This window comes from Crotalus tigris, unplaced genomic scaffold (assembly GCF_016545835.1).
Source record: "Crotalus tigris isolate CLP2741 ecotype Arizona unplaced genomic scaffold, ASM1654583v1 scf7180000024340.7048381, whole genome shotgun sequence".
Lineage (NCBI taxonomy): Eukaryota > Metazoa > Chordata > Lepidosauria > Squamata > Viperidae > Crotalus > Crotalus tigris.
The window spans coordinates 1,849,539-1,874,011 of NW_024100510.1; the positions used below are offsets into that span (position 1 = coordinate 1,849,539).

The window sequence follows — 24,473 nt, forward strand, 5'->3', positions numbered from 1 at the left end:
TTGCCTCTACCCAGCTTGCTCCAGCAAAGGGAACAAATAAAACTTCCCTGATCTACCCTCTCTATTTCCCTTTGTCCAACTTACCAGCAACAAAAAAAAATCAGTAAAAGGTTTCACATACCCCCCTCTCTCTCCCTTTCTCTCTCTCCATCCAGCTTGCCCGCAACGAAAAAACAGTAAAAGGCTTCTCTCTCTCTCTCTCTCTCTCTCTCTCTCTCTCTCTCTCTCTCTCTCTCTCTCTCTCTCTCTCTCTCTCCGGCTTTCCCGCAACAAAAAAACAAGGAAAAAGGACACGAAGCCCCACTCTCTTACTTTTTCTCTTCGCTTGGCTAATTCTTCACTGAACCAACTCCCAGCATCCCAAACTCACCACCTTCCTTCTTCTTTTTTTCTCTGTCAGTTTCCTCCTCCTTTTTCTTCCCTCCTCAGACCACGCCCCGCCGCCAGCTGAACAGCAGTTGCCAGAACTCCTCATTTCCCTGCTGGATTGGCAGGGCTCCTGCAAAAGCTCTCACTGAACCCATTCTCACTACACACTCCCCCCACCCAAATATTCTTTGGTTCCCCAAAGAATTAAAAAAACATTACCGGGAATCTCAGGTGTCCGGAGGTAAATCAGAATTTTGTCTAGCAATGAGTATCACTTCTTCTGTGCTGTGGCCCAGAGCATAATATGTCAATCTTCTAATTAGGTGTATCACCCGTCTTGATCTCTGTACTTTGAGCTCGGCAATAATGCGAGGGTCCTCCTCCCATAACTTTCCACCCTCAAAGATCTCCGGGGCTGGAAGCCCATTCTCTAATTCTGGCAGTTGTGGAGCAGGAATAACTGGGCCTATCTCTATAGACTCCTCTATCCCTGGGGCCTCTGGAACTAACGGCATTTTCTCCTGTCCCGGCAGCTCCTCAGACTGCTCATCCACCTCAGGTTCTCTGAGAGCTTCTCCCCATTCCCAAACTTTAAGTACAGACTCAGGGGTATCTGGTCTAAGCTGTCCAAGCCCCACTTCAGCCTCCATTTGGAGGCAAACCATCCATTGCCACCCACGAGGCCATCATCCTGGTTAATTTTGATATCTGAGCTTGCATAGTTGTCAGCCTCTCCACTCTTCCTCATTTCCATGCCTGGGGGCCATCCTGATGATAATTCGGCTGTAGCCTCTTTGGCCTCCTCTACCACTTGTGTCGCCCTAACTCTCCTTATGAACTCACAATACCCCCAGATTTTCCCTTTAGCTTCAATTTTTATTTGATTCCAGACTGGATCCAAGGCTAAAGCACCCCGGGAAAGTTGCTCCATCCGGGCTTGCTCCACATCAGTTGGATCCAGCCCCCCCCTTTCCACAACCTGGTATAATAATTTGTTCAGCCGTCTTATATACTCAGACAGCTTTTCGCCTCTCTTTTGATACATATGCTCAAAGAGAAACAGTAAGCTAGAAGGGTTTCAGCAGATCCAAATTTGTCATGCAATAGGGAGAGGTAGTCACGCACAATAAAATGCCCTCGGCTCAACGTTAGACTTCTGATAGCTTCTGCAGCAGGGCCCTTTAAACTTTCCAGAGAAAGTTTAAAGGGCCCTGCTTCTTTTGAGCATCTGGTATATCCCACTCTTCAACTGCTTATACTGCCTGCTCCATCCAGGTTTCATATTCTTTTTCCACTCCAACAGCACATAAAAATGGGAAAAGTCCCAGTCCACCTTTCTGTCTACCATATATACCTTCTGATCAGGGACAAGGGTCCTCAATGTCTGTAGAATTCGCTCTTCTGGCCAAACATCATCAGGGACATCAATTACTACACCCGACTTTACCTCACTATTCTGGTCCTCACACCACTTAGTAACAGTGGTGGAGTCCATTTTGCTCATTTGACTCCTATCCCTACGTGAGGCTACCCACTCTCCCTCTAAAAAAAGAAAAGGCCAGACAGGAAATCCCGGACGAGCCCCCATGTGTAGCACCACCCCCGTAGGGACCACTGAAGTCCCCCCCAGCCTTCTCTTGACCTGGCTGCTGGTCCAAGGGGTCTTTATTTATTTATTTATTTATGAGACTTATATACCACTTTAAGTGCAAGCATTCTCTAAGCGGTGTACACCAGTAAGCAATGTATATATATATTTACATTGCCCCAACAATCTGGGTCTTCATTTTACCTACCCCGGAAGGATGGAAGGCTGAGTCAATCTTGAGCCGGTGAGATTTGAACCGCTGACCTGCTGAACACAGTCAGCTAAAGTGGCCTGTAGTACTGCACCCTAACTGCTGCACCACCTCGGCTCATTTCACTTTGGCATCTCTGATTAACTAGTGCAGTGATGCTCAGTCACGGTCGGCAGACACTCACATGAGGTAACAATGGTCGATTTCTCTTTGCGGTAGCTCACGTGGAATAATGATGATCAATCTCAGGCAGTCCCAGCTTACAGGGGGCGATGGTAGTTGGTCCCTGGTAACAGCAACTTGTATACGACAATGGTAATCAGTCCTGGTAACAGCAGCCTGCATAGGTCGATGGTAGTCCATCCCTGGTAACAGCAGCCTGCATAAGGCGATGGTAATCCATTCCTGGTAACAGCAGCTTGCGTACGACGATAGTAGTCAGCCCCTGGTAACAGCAGCTTGCGTGGTGTGAAGGTGGTCAATCTCTCTCTAGAACTTGCAGGGACATTCCTTCTCCACGCTCCTCATCTCTTTCTGCCCTCACTCCACATAATCCTCCCCTTCTCTGCCCCCTTTGCCTCTTCCAGCTTGCTCCAGCAAAAGGAAAAAAGTAAAACTTCCCTGACCTACCCTCTCTAGTTCCCTATCCTTCTCCCTCTAACTTTTCCCCACTAAAAAAATACATTTAACCCGGTCAAGCTCTTCCCTCCCTCTTTCTCTACCCAGCTTGCTCCAGAGAAGGGAAAAAATAAAACTTCCCTGACCTAACCTCTCTATTTCCCTTCGTCCGGCTTGCCCATAATGAAAAAAAAAAACAGTAAAAAGCTTCACCTCCTCCCCCTCTCTCTTTCCCTCTCTCTCTCCATCCAGCTTGCCCACAATGAAAAAACAGTAAAAGGCTTCACCTCCTCCCACTCTCTCTCTCTCTCTCCCTCTCTCTTTCTCCCACCCCCTCTCTCTGTTCAGCTTGCCCGCAACAAAAAAACAAAGAAAAAGGACACAAAGCCCCATTCTCTTACTCTGTCTCTTTGCCTGGCTAATTCTTCACCAAACCAACTCCTGATTCCCAAACTCGCCACCTTCCTTCTTCTTTTTTTTTCTCTGTTGGCTTCCTCCTCCTCAGAGCCACACCCCATCACCAGCCCAACAGCTGCTGCCGGAGCTCCTCGTTTCTCTGCTGGATTGGCAGGGTTCCTGCAAAACCTCTCAGCCGACCCCATTCTCACCCCAGTTCCGTTACATTAGTTTTTATAGGATTAGGAATAAGGTGGGGTCGGGATTGGGGTTGGGATTTGGGTTAGGGTTAGAGTTGGGGTTGAGGTTAGGGTTTTTTCAAATAACATTCTCAATATTTAGCAAACAGTATAATGTCTGGGTTCATGTTTTAAAAAAACAATGAGTAATGTTTATAAAAGAAGGGTTTCATCTTTATTGGGTTATGATCTGCCCAAACATAAATTTCTTTCTCAATTTCTTCTATCATCATATTAAGTTCCAAAGGTGTTCATATCATATCAATTCTAGACCATGATTTATGTCTATTTGAGTAAAATGTATATTGTAATTTCTTTGGATTTTTTTTCTCTCCATATATCTTGGATACAGAGTTCTTCTGTCATTTTTGAAAACTCTTTAGGTAATATATTTCCTCCTTTCCTCCCTTGTTTAGCATTTTTATGGTCCAAAGTTCCATCTGTTATTGCATTAAAGTCTCCCATTATACAGAGATTTTGATAGTTCAATTCTAATATTTTTATGTAATTTTTGGTAAAATTGTTTATCATTTGGTGCATATATTGCTACCATCAGTATCTGTTTTTGATCCATCATTATTTCCACCATTAATATCCTCCCCTCTCCATCTGCATAAATTTGTTTAGGGTTCATCGTTTCTTTAATGTATAGAGCTATTCCTCTTTTCTTTTGAAGTGCTAATGCAAAGTGAAGTTTACCAATTTTCAGTTGTTCTAACAACTTATAGTGTTCTTTTAATATGTGTTTCTTGGAGGCAAATTATATCCATTTTTAATTTTTGTAGTCGTGTAAAGAATGTTTTCCTTTTTCAGGGAGAATTTAGTTTATTTATATTTGTTGACAAAATCCCACTCTCCTTCTACATCTCTTTCAATTATATCTAGGTCTTAATCTTCTAGTCGATCTTATCTGTCTCTGATCTCTTGGTCTTGCTCCTTCTTCTGTATATGTGTTTTTAACTTCTTCCTCCTCTCTTGGTGTGACTGCTTCTTCTACTGCCATTTCTTTCTGTTTCTTTGTTTCTCTCTTTGTACCAGATTCAAAATTACCTCCTTCCAGAAATGCTCTATGGTTGTCGTAGAGTTCCATTGCTTTGGGTGGCGTATCCAATCTATATCTTTTCTTATCCCATTAGATTAAAATCCCTTCTGGAATCAGCCATCTGAAATTCACTTCTTTTTCAATTAATTTCCTAGTTAGAAACTGGTATTCTCTTCGGGATTCTCTTATTCTCCTTGGGATTTGTTTGAGGACTACAATTTCTTTTTCTTTTTATTTCAAAGGTTCATCTCTTACTCTTCTCAGAATCTCATCTCTTACAGATCTTTTGAGAAAACTAACATATACTTCCCTGGGGACTTTATTTCTTCTGGCATAGTTTGAGTTGACTCGATAGATCTGATCTAATTCTCCTTCCATTTCTTGTTTCCCAATTCCTAATGCATCTGCCAATAATTCCGTTATCAAGTCCAGGAGATCCTCTTCCTTATCTTCCATTATATTTTGAAATCTTAAAAAATATGAGGCTCTTTCTATCTCTATCCCAGCTATCAAGTCTTCTAGTTCTCCATTTATTTGCATCAATTTCTGATTTTCATCTTTTAAGACTTCTAATTTCTGTTCAACCTCAGTTGATTTATCTTCTATTTTTTTGGATTCTTTGTTGGTTATCTGTAACTGTCTGTTTAAAATTTTCAAACTGAGAGTCCATGTTATTAATTTTTTTATTCATTTTATCAAGATCACTTTTCATCTCCTCATGGTTTCTTGTTGTAGCCGCCATGTGAGTAATGATTGCCTCTTGAATTGCTTGTAATGTCGCTTGAGTTTCCTTTTGGAAGTTATTAGCCTTTTCTTGTTGGAGCATTGTATTAATTGATCTCTGATAAACTGGACTTGCAGAAGCAGAAGTTCCTTTTTTTTCCAACTTTAGATAGATTTATTTTTGTCTTTTAATTTTTATTTTTATCTTTTAATCATACTTTATAATCCACCAAGTAAATCAGAATTTGTAATCCAATAGTCTCATAACAAATAGGAGTGGTAAATAATAAAAAATAGTAATAAAAAAGAACAAAAGGGAAAAAAGAAAATAAATGTACCAAAATTTGTGATCCAAAGTGTTCTGTTAGAAGAAGTTTCTTGTTATTCACTCCATCAAAACATCTTGTAAAAGTTCCAGGTCAAGCTGTATTTGTAATCCAGGGAAGCCAGATGACTTCAAAAACAATTTTTATTTATAATTGTAATCCATCCTGTAAAAAAAGGCAATCCAAAAAGAATCTTCTCTTTTCCAGCCACAATCTTCAGGACTATAAATTCCAAGGACACCCAAAAGTTTAAACTATAAATGGTGTCTGGGCATCTAGCCATGTTTTAGAGCTCCAGTCAAAACAACTTATATGAGCCAGCAGTGTGCTGCAGCTGCCAAAAAAGCCAACACAGTGCTAGGCTACATTAACAGAGGGGTAGAATCAAGATCATGTGAAGTATTAATACCACTTTACAATGCCTTGGTAAGGCCACACTTGGAATACTGCATCCAGTTTTGTTCACCACAATGTAAAAAAGATGTTGAGACTCTAGAAAGAGTACAGAGAAGAGCAACAAAGATAATTAGGGGACTGGAGGCTAAAACATATAAGGAATGGTTGCTGGAATTAGGTATGTCTAGTTTAACGAAGAGAAGGACAAGGGGGGACATAATAGCAGTGTTCCAATATCTCAGGGGCTGCCACAAAGAAGAGGGAGTCAAGCTATTCTCCAAAGCACCTGAAGGCAGGACAAGAAGCAATGAGTGGAGACTAACCAAAGAGAGAAGCAACCTAGAACTAAGGAGAAACTTCCTGACAGTTAGAACAATTAACCAGTGGAACAACCTGCCTCCAGAAGTAGTGAATGCTCCAACACTGGACATTTTAAAGAAGAAACTGGACAGCCATTTGTCCGAAACAGAATAGGGTTACCTGCCTGAGCAGGGGGTTGGACTTGATGACCTCCAAGGTCCCTTCCAACTTTACTATTATTAGTAGTAGTAGTAAGATAAAAAAGCAAGGTTAAATGTAGTTCTCAGTTTTGCACTAGATGTCATTAGATGTCCATTCCCACCAAACTTTAAAAAGTTAAAAAGTTAAAATCCAATGGTTTCCAAACCAGGAATAAAAAAAAGATTTATAAATGCAAAAGTTTCCCAAATTATCCTTCTTTTATCCCTCAATTGTCTTCAGAATATTGTTATAAGTCAGTTTTAATTTCCCCAAAGCTTAAATCACCGCTTCTAGTTCAGGAGGAAGGGGGTAAAGAAAAAAATCCTCCCTCTCTAAAGCTTGGGGATTTCTTGCTTTTGAGTGCTTTTTTCCAGAACTGGTAGTTTTTGCTTGTACAGAGGTAAGGAAAGTAGTCTCAGCCAGATCAGTTGTTTTGCTTTCCGCTTGTTAGTACTCGTTGTCTCCGACAATCAGCTGCTTCTGGCTGACCACATGGGTGCGGTCACCCTTTCTTCCTGCTGGTCCCAAGGGCTACTTTGGATCAAGCAGGTCAGCTACCGCTGGCCCACAATCTACAAAGTTTCACCCTTTGGCCAGTCACTTCTACGGGACGACTTTCAGTCCTATTGGACCCTTCCCAGCTGGTAGAAATCAGACTTGGGGAACGGAGCTTCATTCCCCTGCATCTGTGTTGCAGCGATGTCACCGGAAACTCCCTCAGGTATACTATATTTTCAACATCCCCATATATATGACAAGATGTGATCTCTCAATTATAGAGTGGAGCACGAATCAATATCTCAGAAGGAAACTGTCCAGAAAGGATTGTGACCATTACAGGCCCTACTGATGCCATCTTCAAAGCATTTGCAATGATTGCTTATAAATTTGAAGAGGTAAGAAACATCTAAGGAAATGTTTATTTTCTACTGATTCTTTTTTGGGAAAAACTCCTAAAAATGCTTTTTAAAAAAAGAAATATTATAGGAATAGTGATACATATGCACCAGACCTATCATTTCATTATGGTTTAGTTTGGGATCTGTCTGGAATCAAGAATGATCCTAATAAATACCCTACCAGAGAATTTTTTTGTGATATATGTATGTCAGGATATGTCAGATTGAAAAATATTTGTTCACTCAATTATACAGCCATTTTTTCAGGAGATTAGCATTGCAAAATAACTTTAAGGTAAAGGTAAAAGTTTCCCCTGTCTAGTCATGTCCAACTCTATGGGGCGGTGCTCATCTCCATTTCTTAGCTGTGAGAGCCAGTGTTGTCTGAAGACATTTCTGTGGTCATGTGGCCAGCATGACTACAGCATGGAATGCTGTTACATTACCACCAAAGTGGTAACTATTTATCTACTTGCATTTACATAGTTTCAAAAGGCTAGGTGGGCAGGAAATGGGGCAAGTCATGCGGTGCTTGGGTCTTGAATCCAGGCTGTCAGCTTTCCAACTGACAAGCTCAGCGCCTTTAACCACTGAGCCATCAAGCTCTTTAATGTACTAGGGACATTAATATAAAATAGTTCTTTTAATTTGTTCATATTCTGTTCCTTTGACATTGTCCTAAATGTGTAATAATAGTAATGATGAAGAACTATTGTAAAATGTAAGATACAAATTTCCTAGATGTAAAAAATCTGCTGGTTTTAACAACTTAGGCAGAAGAAAACTAATTCTATTTTCCTATTTGCTCATTCACAGTTCCACAATGTGATAAAAATGCTTGGTTCATTCTAATAAAGTACCATTCTAACTTCCTCCTTCCCTTCCTTCCCAAAGGATATAATCAACTCAATGAGTAACAGCACAGCTACAAGTAAGCCACCAGTTACATTAAGGTTGGTTGTACCAGCAAGCCAATGTGGATCATTAATAGGTAAAGGAGGCTCCAAGATTAAAGAAATCAGGGAGGTAAGTCTCTGATTTCCCTATGTGCAGAGAAAGTTATTTTCTATGAGAAATAAAAGAAAGACTGGTCTTTAAACCTCTCTAATTCATAAATCTACATGAAGTCAATTGTCATGAAGTGAAGCAGGAATCACTGAAAATCTTCATGTCTTCTGAGGGCAAGAATTTCCACTTACAGCAAATTTCATTTGGCCACAATCTATTTAAGTTCATCTGTGCTGAATTGAAATGGTGTTAATATTGATGACAAAACTACAATTATAAATATATTATTTATATGTTAAAAGAAGTAAATAAATTAGCTGGACATTCTCTGGGAATAACTGCCCTCCAGCTGTTCCATTCTGTTTTATATAACACTGTTGTAGAACCAACAAAAATACAATACTAGTAATTTATTTTTATTTATTTGTCTAAATTTGTTAAGGCCATCCATTCTAGTAAAATTTGGGTGATTTACAAAATCTAAACCGATAGTTAAAACAATGAAAAGTGTAAAACAAAATGGAAAGTCTGGATTAAAAACAGCCATAATAATAACAAGCAAACGTAATAAGGAACCCCACAAACACATTAACCCCAGACCTGGAAACACAGCCATGTCTTAAGGGCTTTCTGTAACCACAAGAGAGGGGGTGCCATTTGTCTTTGGGGGGGAGGGATGCTGTGCCAGAGGGCAGGAGCAGTGATGGCCAATTGTCTACAATGGCTGCATGAGACAGTTGCCTGACTCTGCCTAATGGTATGGCTAGCCCAGTTTAGCAGAGTGATTTTTGATGATTTCAGATAATATACAATTAAAACATGGACAAAAGTATATTGCAATAGTTATTCTATGATTTATAATCTTCTGTTTGGATTTTATGTTGAAAATTGTCTAGAAAATAAAATTGATCCAAAATGAACAGTAGACAGTAATCTGAGAGTGGCTAATCTGATCATGTTAGTACTAATCCATTGCAATCCACCATGGATTTGTAGATTCAATTCAAAGGCCTGGATGGTTTAATCTCTAAAACCAACCAAAGGGTATTGGTCCAGGTTACTGAAGTAGGATAGTATCCTACCCTCTCAATTCATTGTCCAAGGTTTTCATTGAGCTGCCTCCATGCCTTGGTCACTGAAACAAGGAAGGAGGGTGGGGTAGTTACTTTGTGCTTATTAAATGCCAACCTGAAAGAGGCAAACTTGATGCCTATATTCATATCTTTTTAATGCCAAATTTATCACTGGGTTTTATTTTTTATTTTACTCATGCGCTGTTCCTACTCTAACCTATTAGCAACACCACTGTTCATCCATTATTTAGTTACCGTTTATTTTAATTTTTTTTCATTTCCCAGAGAATGTTGGTTCTTATGGATTTACACACACGCGTGCACGTGCACACACACACACACACACACACACAGAGAGAGAGAGAGAGATTTATATATATGAAAAGAGAGCAAAGAATGGTTATACCTGGATGTTGAAGTGCCTGTGCAGAAAAAATAAGTTGTTTCCTTTCTTCAGTCTACAGGTGCTCAGGTTCAGGTGGCGGGGGATATGCTGCCCAACTCTACAGAAAGGGCAGTGACCATCTCAGGGACCCCCGATGCAATTATCCAGTGTGTCAAACAGATCTGTGTGGTGATGCTGGAGGTACAGTTTGTAACAATAGGGGTAACGTATAAAAGGAACATATGTAAATAACTGAAGAACTGATTGTTATTGGTTCTTGCCTACTCAAGCATTCAACCAATCTGGGGTTCAAAACAGCTCTGGATGGCTACATGAGAAAGTAATTCTGTGAAGATTTAGGGTAAAATAGTAGTTCAGGGAGACAGAGTGTGGAGGCTTGCAATACCTACTAGCCCATTTGGTTTATATTGTCATTAAATATTCTTTAATTATAAAAGATGCAGTGAGATATGTTTTTGCAGATTTAATATGAAACAATTATATTCTCCAAAAACCTAAAGAAACAGGAATGAAAAGAGGACTGCGTTAATAATATTATTTCTATTTTTCTAATTCATCAATTTCTTAGTATTATTTGTATTCTTCAACTCTCAAGGATATTTCTAGCATCAGACCAGTACATTTGTCTCCATCCTCTACTTTCAGATGAAAGCTCTCTTGATTTTAGAGCACTTTTATCCAAAAATAAAACAAACATTAATATCTGTTAGGTGATGTGCTGTGGAATTATCAACAGAATGTGTTTGCTAGCGTATGAAAATCTAGAAACAAAAATGGGTGTTGATAATATTGGATTAAGTGGGGGTTGTAGGTGCATTCATGTTTATGAAAAGATGTTGAAGAAATCAGTGCAAGGGCAGATTCCTGGTAGCTGAAGTTAATGAGCAATTCTAGCTGCAATAATAGCAAGGTGCTTAAACTTCACTGAGATCAAAAAGGGGCTTTCCCATTGTATCCAAAAAAACAAGTGCTTTATCTTTTTTTCATTGCAGATTTTCAAGGTAACATTTCATGAATATTTCAGCTAAGAAAGTACCTAGATCCTTCTCTAGCATGTAAATTTTTTCATGTAATTAAATAATCTTTCTATGTATGACTTAATTATGCTCTATTGGCTCCAGGCCAGGGTTCATTATTTCCAGAATTCTGTTTTACGTTTTTCTTCATGAATTTCATTGTATTGAACCTTACTGGTGAAATTAATGGTTGCTACACTTGGTATTGTTTTCTGATCCTGCTACAGTCTTAGACATGTCTTCTCAGAATATCCAAATATTGTGACTTGCATATGCAGCATCATAAGTCACATTCATTCTAAATATTAGGGAGGAATTGAAAAATCAAACTATAACCATTGCATATGCAAGTTTTGAAAGAAAGTAAAAGTGATTCAAATTAATATGCAATACATAAGAATATAAATAAGGTTCACACAGTTAGATTTGACTGCCATGTGGAGGAACAAATGTTAATCCAACAATAAGTAACTTTAGCGCAGGGACGTGCAATTCTTTGTTGGCTTTTGAGTAGTAGTTAAAGGCAGCACTGCCCCCAAAAGTAGTAAATAAAGCCAGCATGGAAACTTAATTTGATTTTATTTCTAGGTAAATGTCATTAAATACACTTACTATAGTTACTTTCCAGTCATATATTTAGTCATTTTCTTCTTCTCCCTTATTTAAAAATTAGAATTGGGTAATAATTTTTGAAAGTCTCAGGAAGCCACATTCATGCCTTTTGGCTGCCACACCAGATTGGTGGCTCTTTGGGAAAAAATGAAGTGGGTGAGTGAGCTATATTACTAAATTATTTGCAATAGTTTTTAAAATGTATCTTGTGATTGTCCCAAAATACTAAAATAAAAGGGGCAGCTTCGTGGCAGCAGAAAAAAATGGAAGTCATAATTTGGACAAAGGCTCAGAGGAAGGTCTTGGAAGTGGTCTTCAGAGGGCTGGAAACCTTGCAACTCTACAGTCCCTCTGCTGCTGTCTTAAGCAGGTCATCAATGGAAAGGAGAGCCTTTAACTTGTGCCCAGCAATCCCAAGGCAAATGAACATCTGGCCACAATTAATGGTCCACTAAATGATTCTACCTTTAATTTCTGGTCTGGTAACAAAACCTTGCAGAGTTAACTCTATCAGTTCATATTCAGTATGCTTTGATTTGTACATGTTCGGTTGCCCTCTAACACTCTTTTTGCTACCGTTTCAGGAAATGTGGTCTAATGTTCTCTCTCCCTCTCCTTGTCCCTTTTCCTAGTCCCCACCAAAAGGTGCCACCATCCCCTATCGCCCAAAGCCTGCCTCCACCCCTGTCATTTTTGCAGGTGGTCAGGTAAGAGCCGACCCACTTGCAGCCTCCACTGCCAACCTCAGCCTTTTACTGCAGCACCAGCCGCTGCCTGTTAGTCCACTCAGGTTTTGTTGCCTTTTCACTTGCATGGTGTCATCCCATTCCCATTACACCAAGACAAGTGGACTCAAAGCTCTTTGTTTGCAAAGTACTGTGGGTAGCAACTAAATAAGCAGTATGAATACCGTCTGGTGCAACAAAATGAAATAGGGGTCTTGATCACACAAGGCAGACTCTCCCCAGTCTTCGCTGAAATCACAAGACAACAAATATTATCAACTAAGATCTAGAACAATAGATATATGTGAGCTGATTCTACATAAATTCATCACCCATAAATATAGTTGGGAGTTGGCTGACCTCACCAAAATTTTTTTTTATAAAGGATACTTTATCAAATATCATTTAGAAAGAATTCAGAGGTTGCAGTACATAGCAAATGGTCTGTCAACTTTTTCTAAGAAAATAATTAGGAGGAAATATCCACCAAATATGCCACATTATCTATTACACTATGACCTTTACACAGTATTTTAGTAAGATGCTGGCAAATAGAAGGAAAGTAATTCCTGTTTATCTAAAGTTTCATAAGCTTATGTTTATTTTTACATTCAGTATTACATAATTTATTTACCTGTCAGTACTCATGAAGCATGTGTAAAGTAAAAAGATACTTCAGGGAATCAGAGAACATAAGATTTGGAAGAGATCTTGGAAATCATTTAGTGAAGTCCAAACTTCCAATTCAGGAATCCACTACTTAAAGTGCTCCCATTTTTGTTCAAAAACCTCCGGTAAAGAAGCCCATCGTCTACCAATTCAGTCACTTTCATTGTTGAACATTAGAAAATTCTTCCTGCTCTCCAACCTTGCCATTTAAACCTATTATTTCTTTTTCGGTCTTCTGAAGTGCCTCCAAATCTGCACTCTCTTCCCAACAAAATGGCAACCCTTTTATCATGTCTTCCTACAGTTTTCTCTTCTGCAAGCTCAACCTACCAGTGCCTCCAACTGTTCCTTACTTCCAGGTCATCACTGTTGTCTTCTCAACACATGCTCAGGTTTGCCCATTTCTTTTCTGAAATGCAGTGACCTGAACTGAATGCAGTAATTATCAGAGAATAGAGAGGAAGAATCGTTTCTCTTGATTTAGATGCTACTTCTGCTGATGCAGTCAAGTACTATATTAACAATTTTGGCATCACATTGTTTTATGTCATGTGCCAACACACTTTTTTTTTTTTTTGCCATACTGCTATCCAATATAGCAGGGGTCTCCAACCCCTGGTCCATGCCAGCAATTGGTCTGCACAAACAAGCAAAGCCCCATTTGTGGGATGCAGACAGCACACAAAACCATGCACCCTCTGGTCTGTGGAAAAACCTATCTCCACAGAACTGGTCCCTGGTGCCCAAAAAGTTGGGGACTTCTGCAATATAGTCCCTCTATCCTATACTTGTGCCTTTAATTTGCACTTATCCTTGTTGAAATTCATTTTATTGGTTCTCCCCATTTTTCCTGCCTGTCAAAATTCTTGTGACTCTTGGTATTTTTCCATAAGGTATCCCTTCTATATTTGTATAATTTTGTAACTTGTCATCCATGTCATTTATAAATATTTATTAATTTATTTGTATCTCACTTTTATTTTTTTACAAATAACTCAAGGCAGTAAACATATCCAACACATCTTCTTCCCCCTATTTTCCCCACAATTACCTTGTGAGGTGAGTTGGGCAGAGAGACAGGAACTGGTCACTCAGCTGGCTTTCATGGCTAAGGGGGGACTTGAACTCATGGTCTCCTGTTTTCTAATCTGGTGCCTTCACCACTAGACCAAACTGGCTCTCAATATATTGAACAGAATTGAGTCCTGCAGTTCACCACGTTGACGTTACTTTTCAAATGATGAGAAACCACAAATATACAATTGTTGAGTACAATTATTCAACCAGTTCTGTAATCTACTAATGGCAACATAGTCTAGCCCTCATTTTTCCATCTTCTCTACTAAAATTTCATGGGAGACTTTGTTGAATGTTTGCTGAACTCAAGATGCATTACTATAGCATATCCCCATGACCAACTAAATGGTTAGTAAAAAAAAAAAAAAAAAAAAGATCAGGTTGCTGAACCTCATAATTCTTGATAGGCCTCTGCTAGCCTTCCAAGCACTGCATTCTTTCCTAAATGCTCACAAAATGCTTAATAATCTATTACAGAATTTTTCCAGTTTCAATATCAGATGACTAATCTCATTCCTCAGGTCCTCCTTTTTTCTTTTCTGAAGATATCAGCATTTGCTAGCCTCCAGTTCTCTAACAAAGTGCCTGTCCTGCTCCATATTTCTATTTTAACACAACAGAATAACATTGAGACAGCCTCTTTTTCTTCAGATCGAGGAGGCCCACTGCCAGGAAAAAATGGTAGAATAATCAAAAAAGCTCTTTTTATTGCTTTCAACTTCCCTTGTGAGCTGAAGTTAAGTTTTGCAATTTAAACTTGATTTCTTTCAGCAAATATTAACTACTTGCTAATACTTCTTGGAAATTACAACCCACTTTCTGTTTTCTATATATTTTATCTTCAACATTTAGCTTAGTCAAAATTACCCGATGTACCCACAACAGTTTTCTAAGCTGCCCATTTTTCCCCCTCATTGGAATGATGTGTTATTGTATTTCCAGTGCTCCTCCTCCTGTACTTCCTTTGTCCTAAGGATTCCTGTCAATGCAATCAGATTTAGCATATCTCTCAACTTGTTGAAATTAACTTTTAATGTACTGTTATGTCCTGGGCTGTGATTAACACAGCAGGTGCAGGAAGCTGCAGAGAGACCCAGGCAGACCACGTGGCTGCCCGGGCCAGACAGGCTGTCTCCAGCCTATTGTGCATGCGCAAGGCGGGAAACATTGACTGGTTGATGCCACTTCCTGCAAGGGGGTATAAAGGGGATCCGCACCATTTTGTGTTGTTCTGTTGGAGATTAAATAAAGAAGCAACTGTTGTTACTCCTGCCTCGTCTCAATGCCTTACCAACGCACAGAACAGAACATTGGCGATGAGGATGGGATTGTGCTGCAAGAAAACAACGAAAAGAAAGTAGGGTGACTCACCACAGAAGGCCCAAAGTGCTTGGAAGTTTGGTGTTCCGATTCTGCCTGCCAGTACGAAGATGCTGGAGGAGAGCTCGACGAGATTCGTCCTGGAACCCCTTCGCAAGCCGGAGCAGCACGAGGTGTTGATGAGGCTGCTAAGAAGTAACGATGTCGAAGATAGGGCATTTGTCCGAATTCGATACAGCTCACCCTGAATGTTGGAGCTCATATGTAGCCGAAGTAGAAAACTACTTCCAAGTAAACCAAGTTCGGGAAGACGGGCTCTAAAGCCGCAATGTTAGTGTGTCTGTGGGCAAGAGACATTTGATATTGCCAAGAATGTGGCTGCCCCAGCACCTCTGGAATCCATCGCTTACACTGAGCTGAAGAAAATGTTAAGGGAACATTTAGAACCAAAACTATCAGTGATTGCCTGGCATCACGGATTTGAACAGCGGGACCAAAGGCCAGGAGAGTCTGCTGCGGACTTTATTGCTACGCTGCGACAAGCTGCTAGGCCCTGTGAGTTCAAAGACTTGGAGGAAAGATTTCGAGATTGTCTAGTTTGTGGTTTGAGGAGCTGTGAGTTGCAACAAAAGATTTTTCAAAGGAAGACGTTTCCTTCCAGGATGCACTAAGGGAAATCATGGCCAATGAAGCAGCAGGAGGAGCTGTTAAGGCCTTGCGGCTTTCCAAGCATCCTACAGTTCAGGCTCCGTCCATCAAGAGGTTGCTCGAGAGGTAGCTGATCCTGATTCCAAAAATGAGGTTGACCGCCTACAGCAGCCAGCGAAGAGGAGGCCCCATGAGCGAGCTGACAAGCGAGCTGACAAGGCCATTCAATTCCCTTGGTGTTTCGAGTGTGGAGGCTGCCACAAGTGCTCTGATTGCCGTTTCCCTCTGCCATTTGCCAGGCATGTGGCAGGCAAGGCCACATAGCTGCCATCTGTTTGGGTCGCACAAAAACCGTCCTTTGGAAGAATTGCCTCGGAAAGGTATCAGGGTTCCCAGTCAGAATAGTGGGTTTCTGCGCGACCCGCAAGAGCATTTTGAAGACAGGGGCCCACAGGCCATTAAAGAAGAAGCTTTGCATTGATGTCAAATTGTAGGGGGTCCCCTTAATGATGGAGCTGGACACAGGTTCAGCTTTGTGAATCATATCCCAGGACACCCTTAAGCAAATCTGCTACAAAAGTGGCCAGCGAGTTAAACTCAGGGTATCGAATCTGGTCTTAACAGACTTTCAGAATTCCCAAGTCAGGGTAAAAGGGGAGGCCACGCTCAAGGTGCAGCGTAGGAAATTTGAAGGGTTCCTGGACATTGTTGTGGTAGAGGGCAACCACACGAGTCTAATTGGACTCGATTGATTCGAGGCACTTGGGATTCAAGTGACTGGGCTGCACAGCTTGCAAATGACAGGCCTTGCAGAAGTTTGCAAGGAGTTTGCTGATGTGTTTAGCCCAGAACTGGGGTCGTACAGGGAGCCTCCAATTGCTTTGCGGTTAGACCCGTCCATTGCCCCAATTAGGGTTAAGCCTTGTCGGGTGCCTTTTGCGCTGAAGCCAAAGATTAATGCTGAGCTGGACAAACTGCTCCAGCAAGGTATTTTGGAATCTGTGGATAGCAGTCTATGGGAAACACCAATAGTTATGCCACTGAAGGCCAATGGAGAAGTCCGCATTTGTGCTGACTATAAATGCACGTTAAACAAAGCGTTACAGCAGCACTCTTATCCGGTGCCTGTGGTGAGCCACATTTTGGTCTCACTGAAGGGAGGCCGAGTCTTCACCAAACTTGATTTGGCTCAGACTTATCAACAGCTACCAGTGATGAGGCAACAGCTGAGGCCCAGACGATCATAACACACCGGGAAGCTTTCAAAGTCAAAAGACTACAGTTTGGGGCTAACGTAGCCCCTGGCATTTTCCAAAGCGTTATGGAGTGAACGCTCTGTAATATTCTGGGAGTTTGCCCTTACTTTGATGATGTCCTCATCGCAGGGGAATCTCCCAAAAACTTGGCTGAGAGGCTTCGGTCAGTTTTGCTGCAGTTCCGCGAAGCAGAGCTAAAGCTTAGGTAAGACAAATGCAAAATTGGAGTCACGTCCACTGAATTCTTGGGGTTTCATATAGATGCAGAAGGCATCCATCCTGCTGAATCTAAGCTCAAGGTGATTCAGCAGGCCCCAAGTCCCAAGTCGAAGAGCAAGCTTCAAGCCTTCCTTGGGCTTCTAAATTTCTATCACTCTTTTCTACCTCACAAGGCTGCAGTGGCAGAGCCGTTACACCGGCTCTTGGACAAACAGGCTCCATGGAAGTGGACACAAGTCCATGAAAGGAGTTTTGTAGACACAAGTCCATGAAAGGAGTTTTGCAGAGGTCAAGGCATTGTTATCTTCAAATGTTGTTCTCGCTCATTTCAATGAGCAGCTGCCAGTGTGTATAGCCTGCGATGCATCTCCTTATGGGATCGGGGTTGTCTTAAGTCACCTGAAGGCTGATGGGACACAAGTCCCTGTAGCCTACTATTCTAGGACTCTGTCATCTGCTGAGCGTAATTACTCACAGATAGATAGAGAAGCCTTGGCCGTTGTGGCTGGCATAAAAAAGTTCCATGACTTTTTGTATGGTCGCCACTTTACGGTCTATACAGACCATAAGCCACTGCTAGGGTTGTTTACAACCAACAAGCAAACCCCACACATAATTTCTCCTAGAATGTTGAGGTGGTCAATTTTCCTTTCTGCATATACCTACAGATTGGTTCACAAACCTGTCAAAGAAATGGGCCATGCAGATGGCCTTAGCAGGTTGCCTCTACAGCTTGTAGAATCAGATCCTGCTCCAGCTAACCACATACTAGCTATTCAGGATTTGCCTGAGTCTCCCCCTCAATGCAAGGGATGTGGCTGCAGAAACAGCCAATGATCACACGCTAATACGTGTGTTGACATGGGTGCTGTCAGGTTGGCCTGACACATGTCCTGGCACTACCTTCCAGAGTTTCTGGAAAAGGAAGCACGAGCTATCCATCTTTAAGAGTTGTGTCCTGTGGGGAAGTAGGGTAGTGATCCCAACCTCATTGAGGACTAGAGTCTTCCAATCTCTGCATGAAGGACATCCGGGCATACTCTGGATGAAGGCTCTGGCACGCAGCTATCTCTGGTGGCCTATCTCTTGATAAGGAGATTGAGACCCAGGTCCAGGGTTGCCAGGTTTGCCAACAGTCTAGGCCTGGAATGCCACAGGCTCCTGTACATAGGTGGGAGAAAACACATGCTCCTTGGTCAAGGGTTCATATCAACTATGCTGGCCCCTTTCAAAGGCAATTCTTCCTCATTTTTGTGGACAGTCACTCTAAATGGCTAGAGGTCATTCCAGTATCCACTATGACAACTGCCAGGACCATCCAGGTGTTGAGGGGCTTCTTCGCCTCCCATGTGCTTCCAGATGTCCTTGTCTCCAACAACGGACCTCAATTCACTTCTTCTGAGCTTCAGGCTTTCCTCCGGGCCAACATGATCCGGCACGCTACTTCGGCACCTTTCCATCCAGCTTCCAACGGCCAACCTGAGCACATGGTGCGCACAACCAAAGACGCCTTGAAGAGGCTCACTCACGGAAGCTGGCATCACAGGTTAGCTGACTTTCTTCTTTGCCAATGCACCACACCTTGCACAGCTACTGGGAAAAGCCCAGCTGAACTCCGCTGGGGTCACCGTCTCATTACCAAACTGGACAGATTGCACCCAGACCGGATGGCTTCACAGGTGTCACAGCTGCAGGCGCCTAGGAGACTACAGGTGGGCGATCCGGTTTGGGCAAGGAACTATGGACCTGGACATCTCTGGGTGACAGCAGTGGTCTGCAAAGTCACTGGGCCACTGTCATACGAAGTGGCCCTGGATGATGGTCATGTATTACATCAGCACATTGACCAGCTGCGCTGGAGGCTACCCAGTCACCCTTCCGCTCCTGACTCTGCTCTCAGGGGGGAGGAGGACCACGATGGCGATCGTGGATCTCAGTCTTCTTGCAGAAGCGGGGGGTTGCACTCTGCACATAGGAGTTGTGCCAACGAGGCGGCTCCTGACTCTGGCACTGGGTCCATGGAAAATTGCACACAATCAGCTGTTCAGGCCACTCCAGCTGCTGGCCTTGTGCTTACGGGACATTGCTCCCAAGAGGGATCTGTCATGGACCTGGGGAATTCCACCCCACCAAGGAACTCTGGTTTGGGTTTACAGGACCCGGCCAGTCAGCATGATGTGGGTTCGCCTGTACAAGTCCTGGTCTGCTGAGCCTGGCAGGCGGGTTTGTAGACCGGGCACTTGCAACCACTCCAAGAAGATCAGAGCGGGCCAGAGGTCCACCAAAGTATTTGCAGGACTATGTGAAATTCCTGCTAGTAAGTGGGCAGGCTTAAGTGTACTTAGAAATAAGAACACGCGCAAAAGGTATTAGATTTGTAGTAATGTAAAATAGTAAGTTCTATGTGTTTTGGAGCTAAGAGGGGAGGGATGTTATGTCCTGAGCTGTGACTGACACAGCAGGTGCAGGAAGCTGCAGATAGACACGGGCAGACCATGTGGCTGCTCGGGCCAGACAGGCTGTCTCCAGCCTATTACGCATGCGCAAGGTGGGAAAGATATGTTGCATTGATTGGTTGATGCTACTCCCTGCAAAGGGGTATAAAAGGGATCAGCGCCATTTTGTGTTCTGTTGGAGATTAAATAAAGAAGCAACTGTTGTTACTCCTGCCTCATCTCAAGGCCTTACCAACGCACAGAACAGAACATGTACATTCATGATTATGCTCCAGTCTGTTTCTGGAACACTTGAACTCCAAGATTGTATCAACATTCTTTCCAAGGTTCTCCTTGGTTTTGCATCTTCTATTCATTAGGATCACCAGTTCTCTTGTCTCTTTTTCAACTTTCTAGAAAATGAAGCAGTCAAAAAAACCAGAGAAGAATTTTGGAAACTTTGCAGTTTTGTCTGAAATAGTTTTTCAACATATGTCCAGGTAGTTAAAGTCTCCCATTATTAGCATTTCTTCTAAAATTTGTCACCCTAAATAATACATCTTTTTTTTGACTGCTTAAGTTTTGTATTAACTTAAGAAAAACATCCCAAGTCCACCAGGGTCTATTTGAAATACTTGCATCACCCTATCTTGATTGTTAGCTAATTTATACAATAAAATGTATCTGGATGAATCTCAGTTTTCCATATAGCAAGTAATTGTACATTCACATTTAATGAAATAAAATGTTCGGTTCCAGTGGTCAAATAAGATTAGTGCTTGAAAACAGGAAATATATTTTAAAACAAAGTGAATAATGTGATTGAATCACCAACAGACATACGATCTGAAATATATCCACAGCTAACATACAACAGAACCTCTGGCTGCTTTGAGCTGAGGAACACATCATGTGGGGAGTTGCTTCTCCGAAATGCTGCTTTAATGATGATCTGGGGCAGGTTGGATTTGGTAGCAATATGGAAGAAGTGGTCCAACCCTCCAAAATTGTACCTATGTATTTTCCTTTGCAACTGACAGAGACTTGAGTGAGTCAAAACACTAAATTATTCGACAACCCCCAATCATTTGTTCTCAATCTAAATCATGTTATTTGCCTCACTAATTGACCATTCCTAACTTACCTGAAAATTTAACACCTTTGCACTCCCTTTGTTATAATTGTATATTAAAAAGAAACAATTAAAATTCAATTTTGAAGAACAAAAATGCTATAATGATTCAACCAACTATAATTGGAAATATTTGTTCAGGGCAGCCTTTTCTCTTAAGTCTCAGTCTGGTGAAAGAGCTTTGGGTCCAACTTTTGCTTCTCAAAAGGGAGAGTAAAACAGAAGGAACTATTATAATAAATGAAGTATAAGTCCCTTGAGTAAAAGTTGCTTCAAGAGAAGGAAACAATTAGGGATCTCATCACTTAATACATTATGTTATATGGACTCATTTAGTTGGCTAAAGGAGGATGTGCAGGAACATCAACTTTCCTCCCTCTTGCAACAGCACCAAGGCAGTAATAAATATTAAGTATACAATAGAACAGTGATGGCGAACCTTTTAGAGACTAAGTGCCCAAAACCCACTTATGCATCGTCGAGTGCTGGGTGGGTATGGCCCATTGGGTGGGCGTGGCTGCAGTGGTAATGGAAGACTGGGTGAGACTAAAAGGTTCAATCAATCAATTCCAACTTTGCAAGATGTTTTTTTTCCCCGCGAGAAGTTGAAATTGACTGGACCTTTTTTTTTTTTTTTTTGCACATGGCAGCAGAGGCCTAAAGTGAAAAGGTTTTATAAAACTCAGCTGAAGGCCTAGGACTGGGGCGATGGCATGCGTGCCCACAGAGAGGGCTCTGAGTGCCGCTCTGGCACCCGTGCCATAGGTTCGCCACCACTGCAATAGAATAAGAACATTACTGCTACCATTTAAATACAAAATATTCATATGATATTTTCATACACTGGTATTTGTTGGATTTTAATCGTAAGGTCAGAATCCGACAAGTCTCAAAAAAGAAAACACAGCATGAGCCAAATCCAATTCAGCAGCCAGCAAGGCAAATCTTGCAGGAAGAAAAGTGTTACTTCTTAATCTAGGCCAGTGGTTCTCAACCTGTGGGTCAGGACCCCATTTGGGGTCGAACGACCATTTCACGGGGGTCGCCAAACAACGCAGTCCACCATTTTTTCCCCCTTTTCCTTAGCTGTGTTACTCCCTTTTATTCTATTGGCTTTTGAAAGCCAATACAATAGACTCTTTTGAATAGAGTCTAATTCTATTGGCTTTCAAAAGCCAATAGGAATTGTCCAGGCTGTCTCTGCCCTGCTGAGCCCGCCAAAAGTCCCATTCTGCAAACGGTGCTGCACTAGTTGAATAGTCCTCGACTTATGATCTGTTGGGGGTCGCGGCATTAAAAAGGTTGAGAACCACTGATCTAGGCCCACACTTTTTGGAATTAGTTTCACCCATCTGACAGGGAGATGCCATAGTTAGATTTTCACCCAACAACTGACATACCAAGCCATTTTAGCACTCATCAAAATTGATTATTATAGGCTCAAACATAGGAATCAGTCAACTAATAGATAGTTTTCCTTCTGGTTGCAAATTTTTTCAGGGTTGGAAAAAAAACACATTTGGATATCTGCAATTGAAGAGAATCCTACAACTAGGCAGTATACTTGTTTTGGCACGGGAATGCAAAGATCCCATAAATGAATCATCCTGCTAATAAAAAATACAGTAATACAAAAAATAAGACTGCAAACCTTTATTCATATGACTGCAAACCTTTATCCATATAACCTGTGTGAAAGGTTCTTGTTTCTTTTATCTAGATTTATTTTATTTATAAAAAAAATAGCCCTTTCTTATATATCCCAAAAGGCTGATGTGTTGGAATGAAAATAGAGAATTACTTTGCTTAATGCAAGGTAACACACTTTTCCATATTATATCGGTAAAATCTTTTTCTGTTTAATTGGTGTCACTGTCTTCAAACAGGGCAATTGATAAAATATAAGTATTAAAACAAAAGAGAAATAAAAATAGATAAATGCGTTGAAAGTGAACCCTCCATCTCATCTCAAGCACTGATCACTTCTCTGCAGTTACAGTATTGAACCTTAGTTAAGAAACTCAGTTGGTTTGATTTTGAAATTCAACTAAATTTTTCATTCATTTTCCTTTGCTGTCTTTACTCTCCCTTTATGTGTGATTGTTCATCTTTCTAGTCTATTTAAATGGAAGTGTCTTTAAATCACTTATGAAAAATGCTTTCCTTTGGCACATTTATTGTTGCTTATAAAGTGTTCTTTATTTCCATTTTTCAATAAAAAGAAGGTTGTTTTATAGTCTTCAAACTTTTTATTTATAAATCCCCAATAGAGCAGAAGCTAAAAGAGAAAAATGTCTGCTCCTCCATGGAAAGAATTAATAAGAATTAGAAGCTTAGGGGTTTTGTGATTGTGGTTGGGTTTTTTACTGTATTCTACTGTCTTACATACAGCAGTGATTCTCTCTTTTTCACAAAAAGGATTAGAAGTGTGTAAAATAAGTATATGTGGAAACGTGCTAATACCACATTTTTATCAGCCAAACAATAGAAGGTATATTGTTATTTACTGGGCAATACGTTTAAGATCTAAACTTGGGTAGAGTCTAGCCCTGCAAACTGGACCACAAGGGAAGTATATGAAGCATCTTGCACTAAGAAATCTTACAGCAGGTCCTTTTTTATGAGGCCATAGATTACAGTGTTATCATTAATGTTGTACTTGTTGTTGTTTACATCCCTTTATCAAATACTTGTCTTTGAATTTCAGAAACAGAATATTTGACTGTAGATTTTTTAGAGCTGGGAAATCCTAAATAAGGAAAATGCAAAATTCTATTTAGTTCAGCCATAAATTCTTAGAAAATAAAATGTTTTTCTGCCAGACTTCCTCATTCTTTACAATGGAAGTATTCATACCTATACACTGATTACATCATAACCTTTTTGTAAAGAGGTGGCAATAATGAGAAAATAATTAACTATTGAAAAAGATACTTCATGGAAAAACTCAACCCTATAGTTATTGGCACATTAGGCAGAATAACAGATTAAACACATGTTTACAATAGCTAAATAATTTGGCTATATCAAATATGGATTAGAAAATTACCTCACTGAGCACTTTATGATATTACTTCAAAAAGGCATATGTTCCTCAGGGAGACTCAAATTTCCAAAAAACAACAGGAAAATAACTGATTTTTTTTTGTTTCTTCTCTATATTGTGTTATTCCTTGAGGAAATAATAACAATGCAATTATTTTGTCAGTGTTGATTGTGTTTAAGTGATACTCCAGATGATGATGATTATATTATATATTATATAATTATAAAATATAATTATATAATATTTATGTTATTAATCAAATTTATGTGGCTGCCCATCTCATAGAAATTAAGCTGGAAGGCATAAAACAAACCAGTAAAACAGTAAATGAATAAGACAATTATTAGTTAAAACCATTATATAATATTATTAACTAGATTTAAGAATGATAGAAGCAGACCTAAAACAGAGAACAATACATGGTTGGATGTAAATAATAAAGAAACCACCTCCAAGGTCACCCATCTCCTGGGTCTCAAGCCTACTGGATCCCTGGGACCTGAGGGTTTACATCCCAGAGTTC

The 24,473-nt window shown here is 40.7% G+C and overlaps 1 protein-coding gene across 30 annotated transcripts in view; it reads left to right on the forward strand.

Moving 5' to 3' along the window:
- PCBP3 (poly(rC) binding protein 3) overlaps positions 1–24,473 on the forward strand; it is a 124,304-nt gene that overhangs the window by 64,165 nt on the left and 35,666 nt on the right. For 13 of the 30 annotated variants that reach the window (XM_039326236.1, XM_039326249.1, XM_039326235.1 and 10 more), the window contains 5 exons: positions 7,189–7,305; positions 8,203–8,334; positions 9,847–9,975; positions 10,788–10,796; positions 12,056–12,199. In XM_039326236.1, the coding sequence (XP_039182170.1) occupies positions 7,189–7,305; positions 8,203–8,334; positions 9,847–9,975; positions 10,788–10,796; positions 12,056–12,199 (531 nt within the window). The remainder of the gene's footprint in view (positions 1–7,188; positions 7,306–8,202; positions 8,335–9,846; positions 9,976–10,787; positions 10,797–12,055; positions 12,200–24,473) is intronic. The other 17 variants (XM_039326245.1, XM_039326255.1, XM_039326260.1 and 14 more) reach the window with 4 other exon arrangements.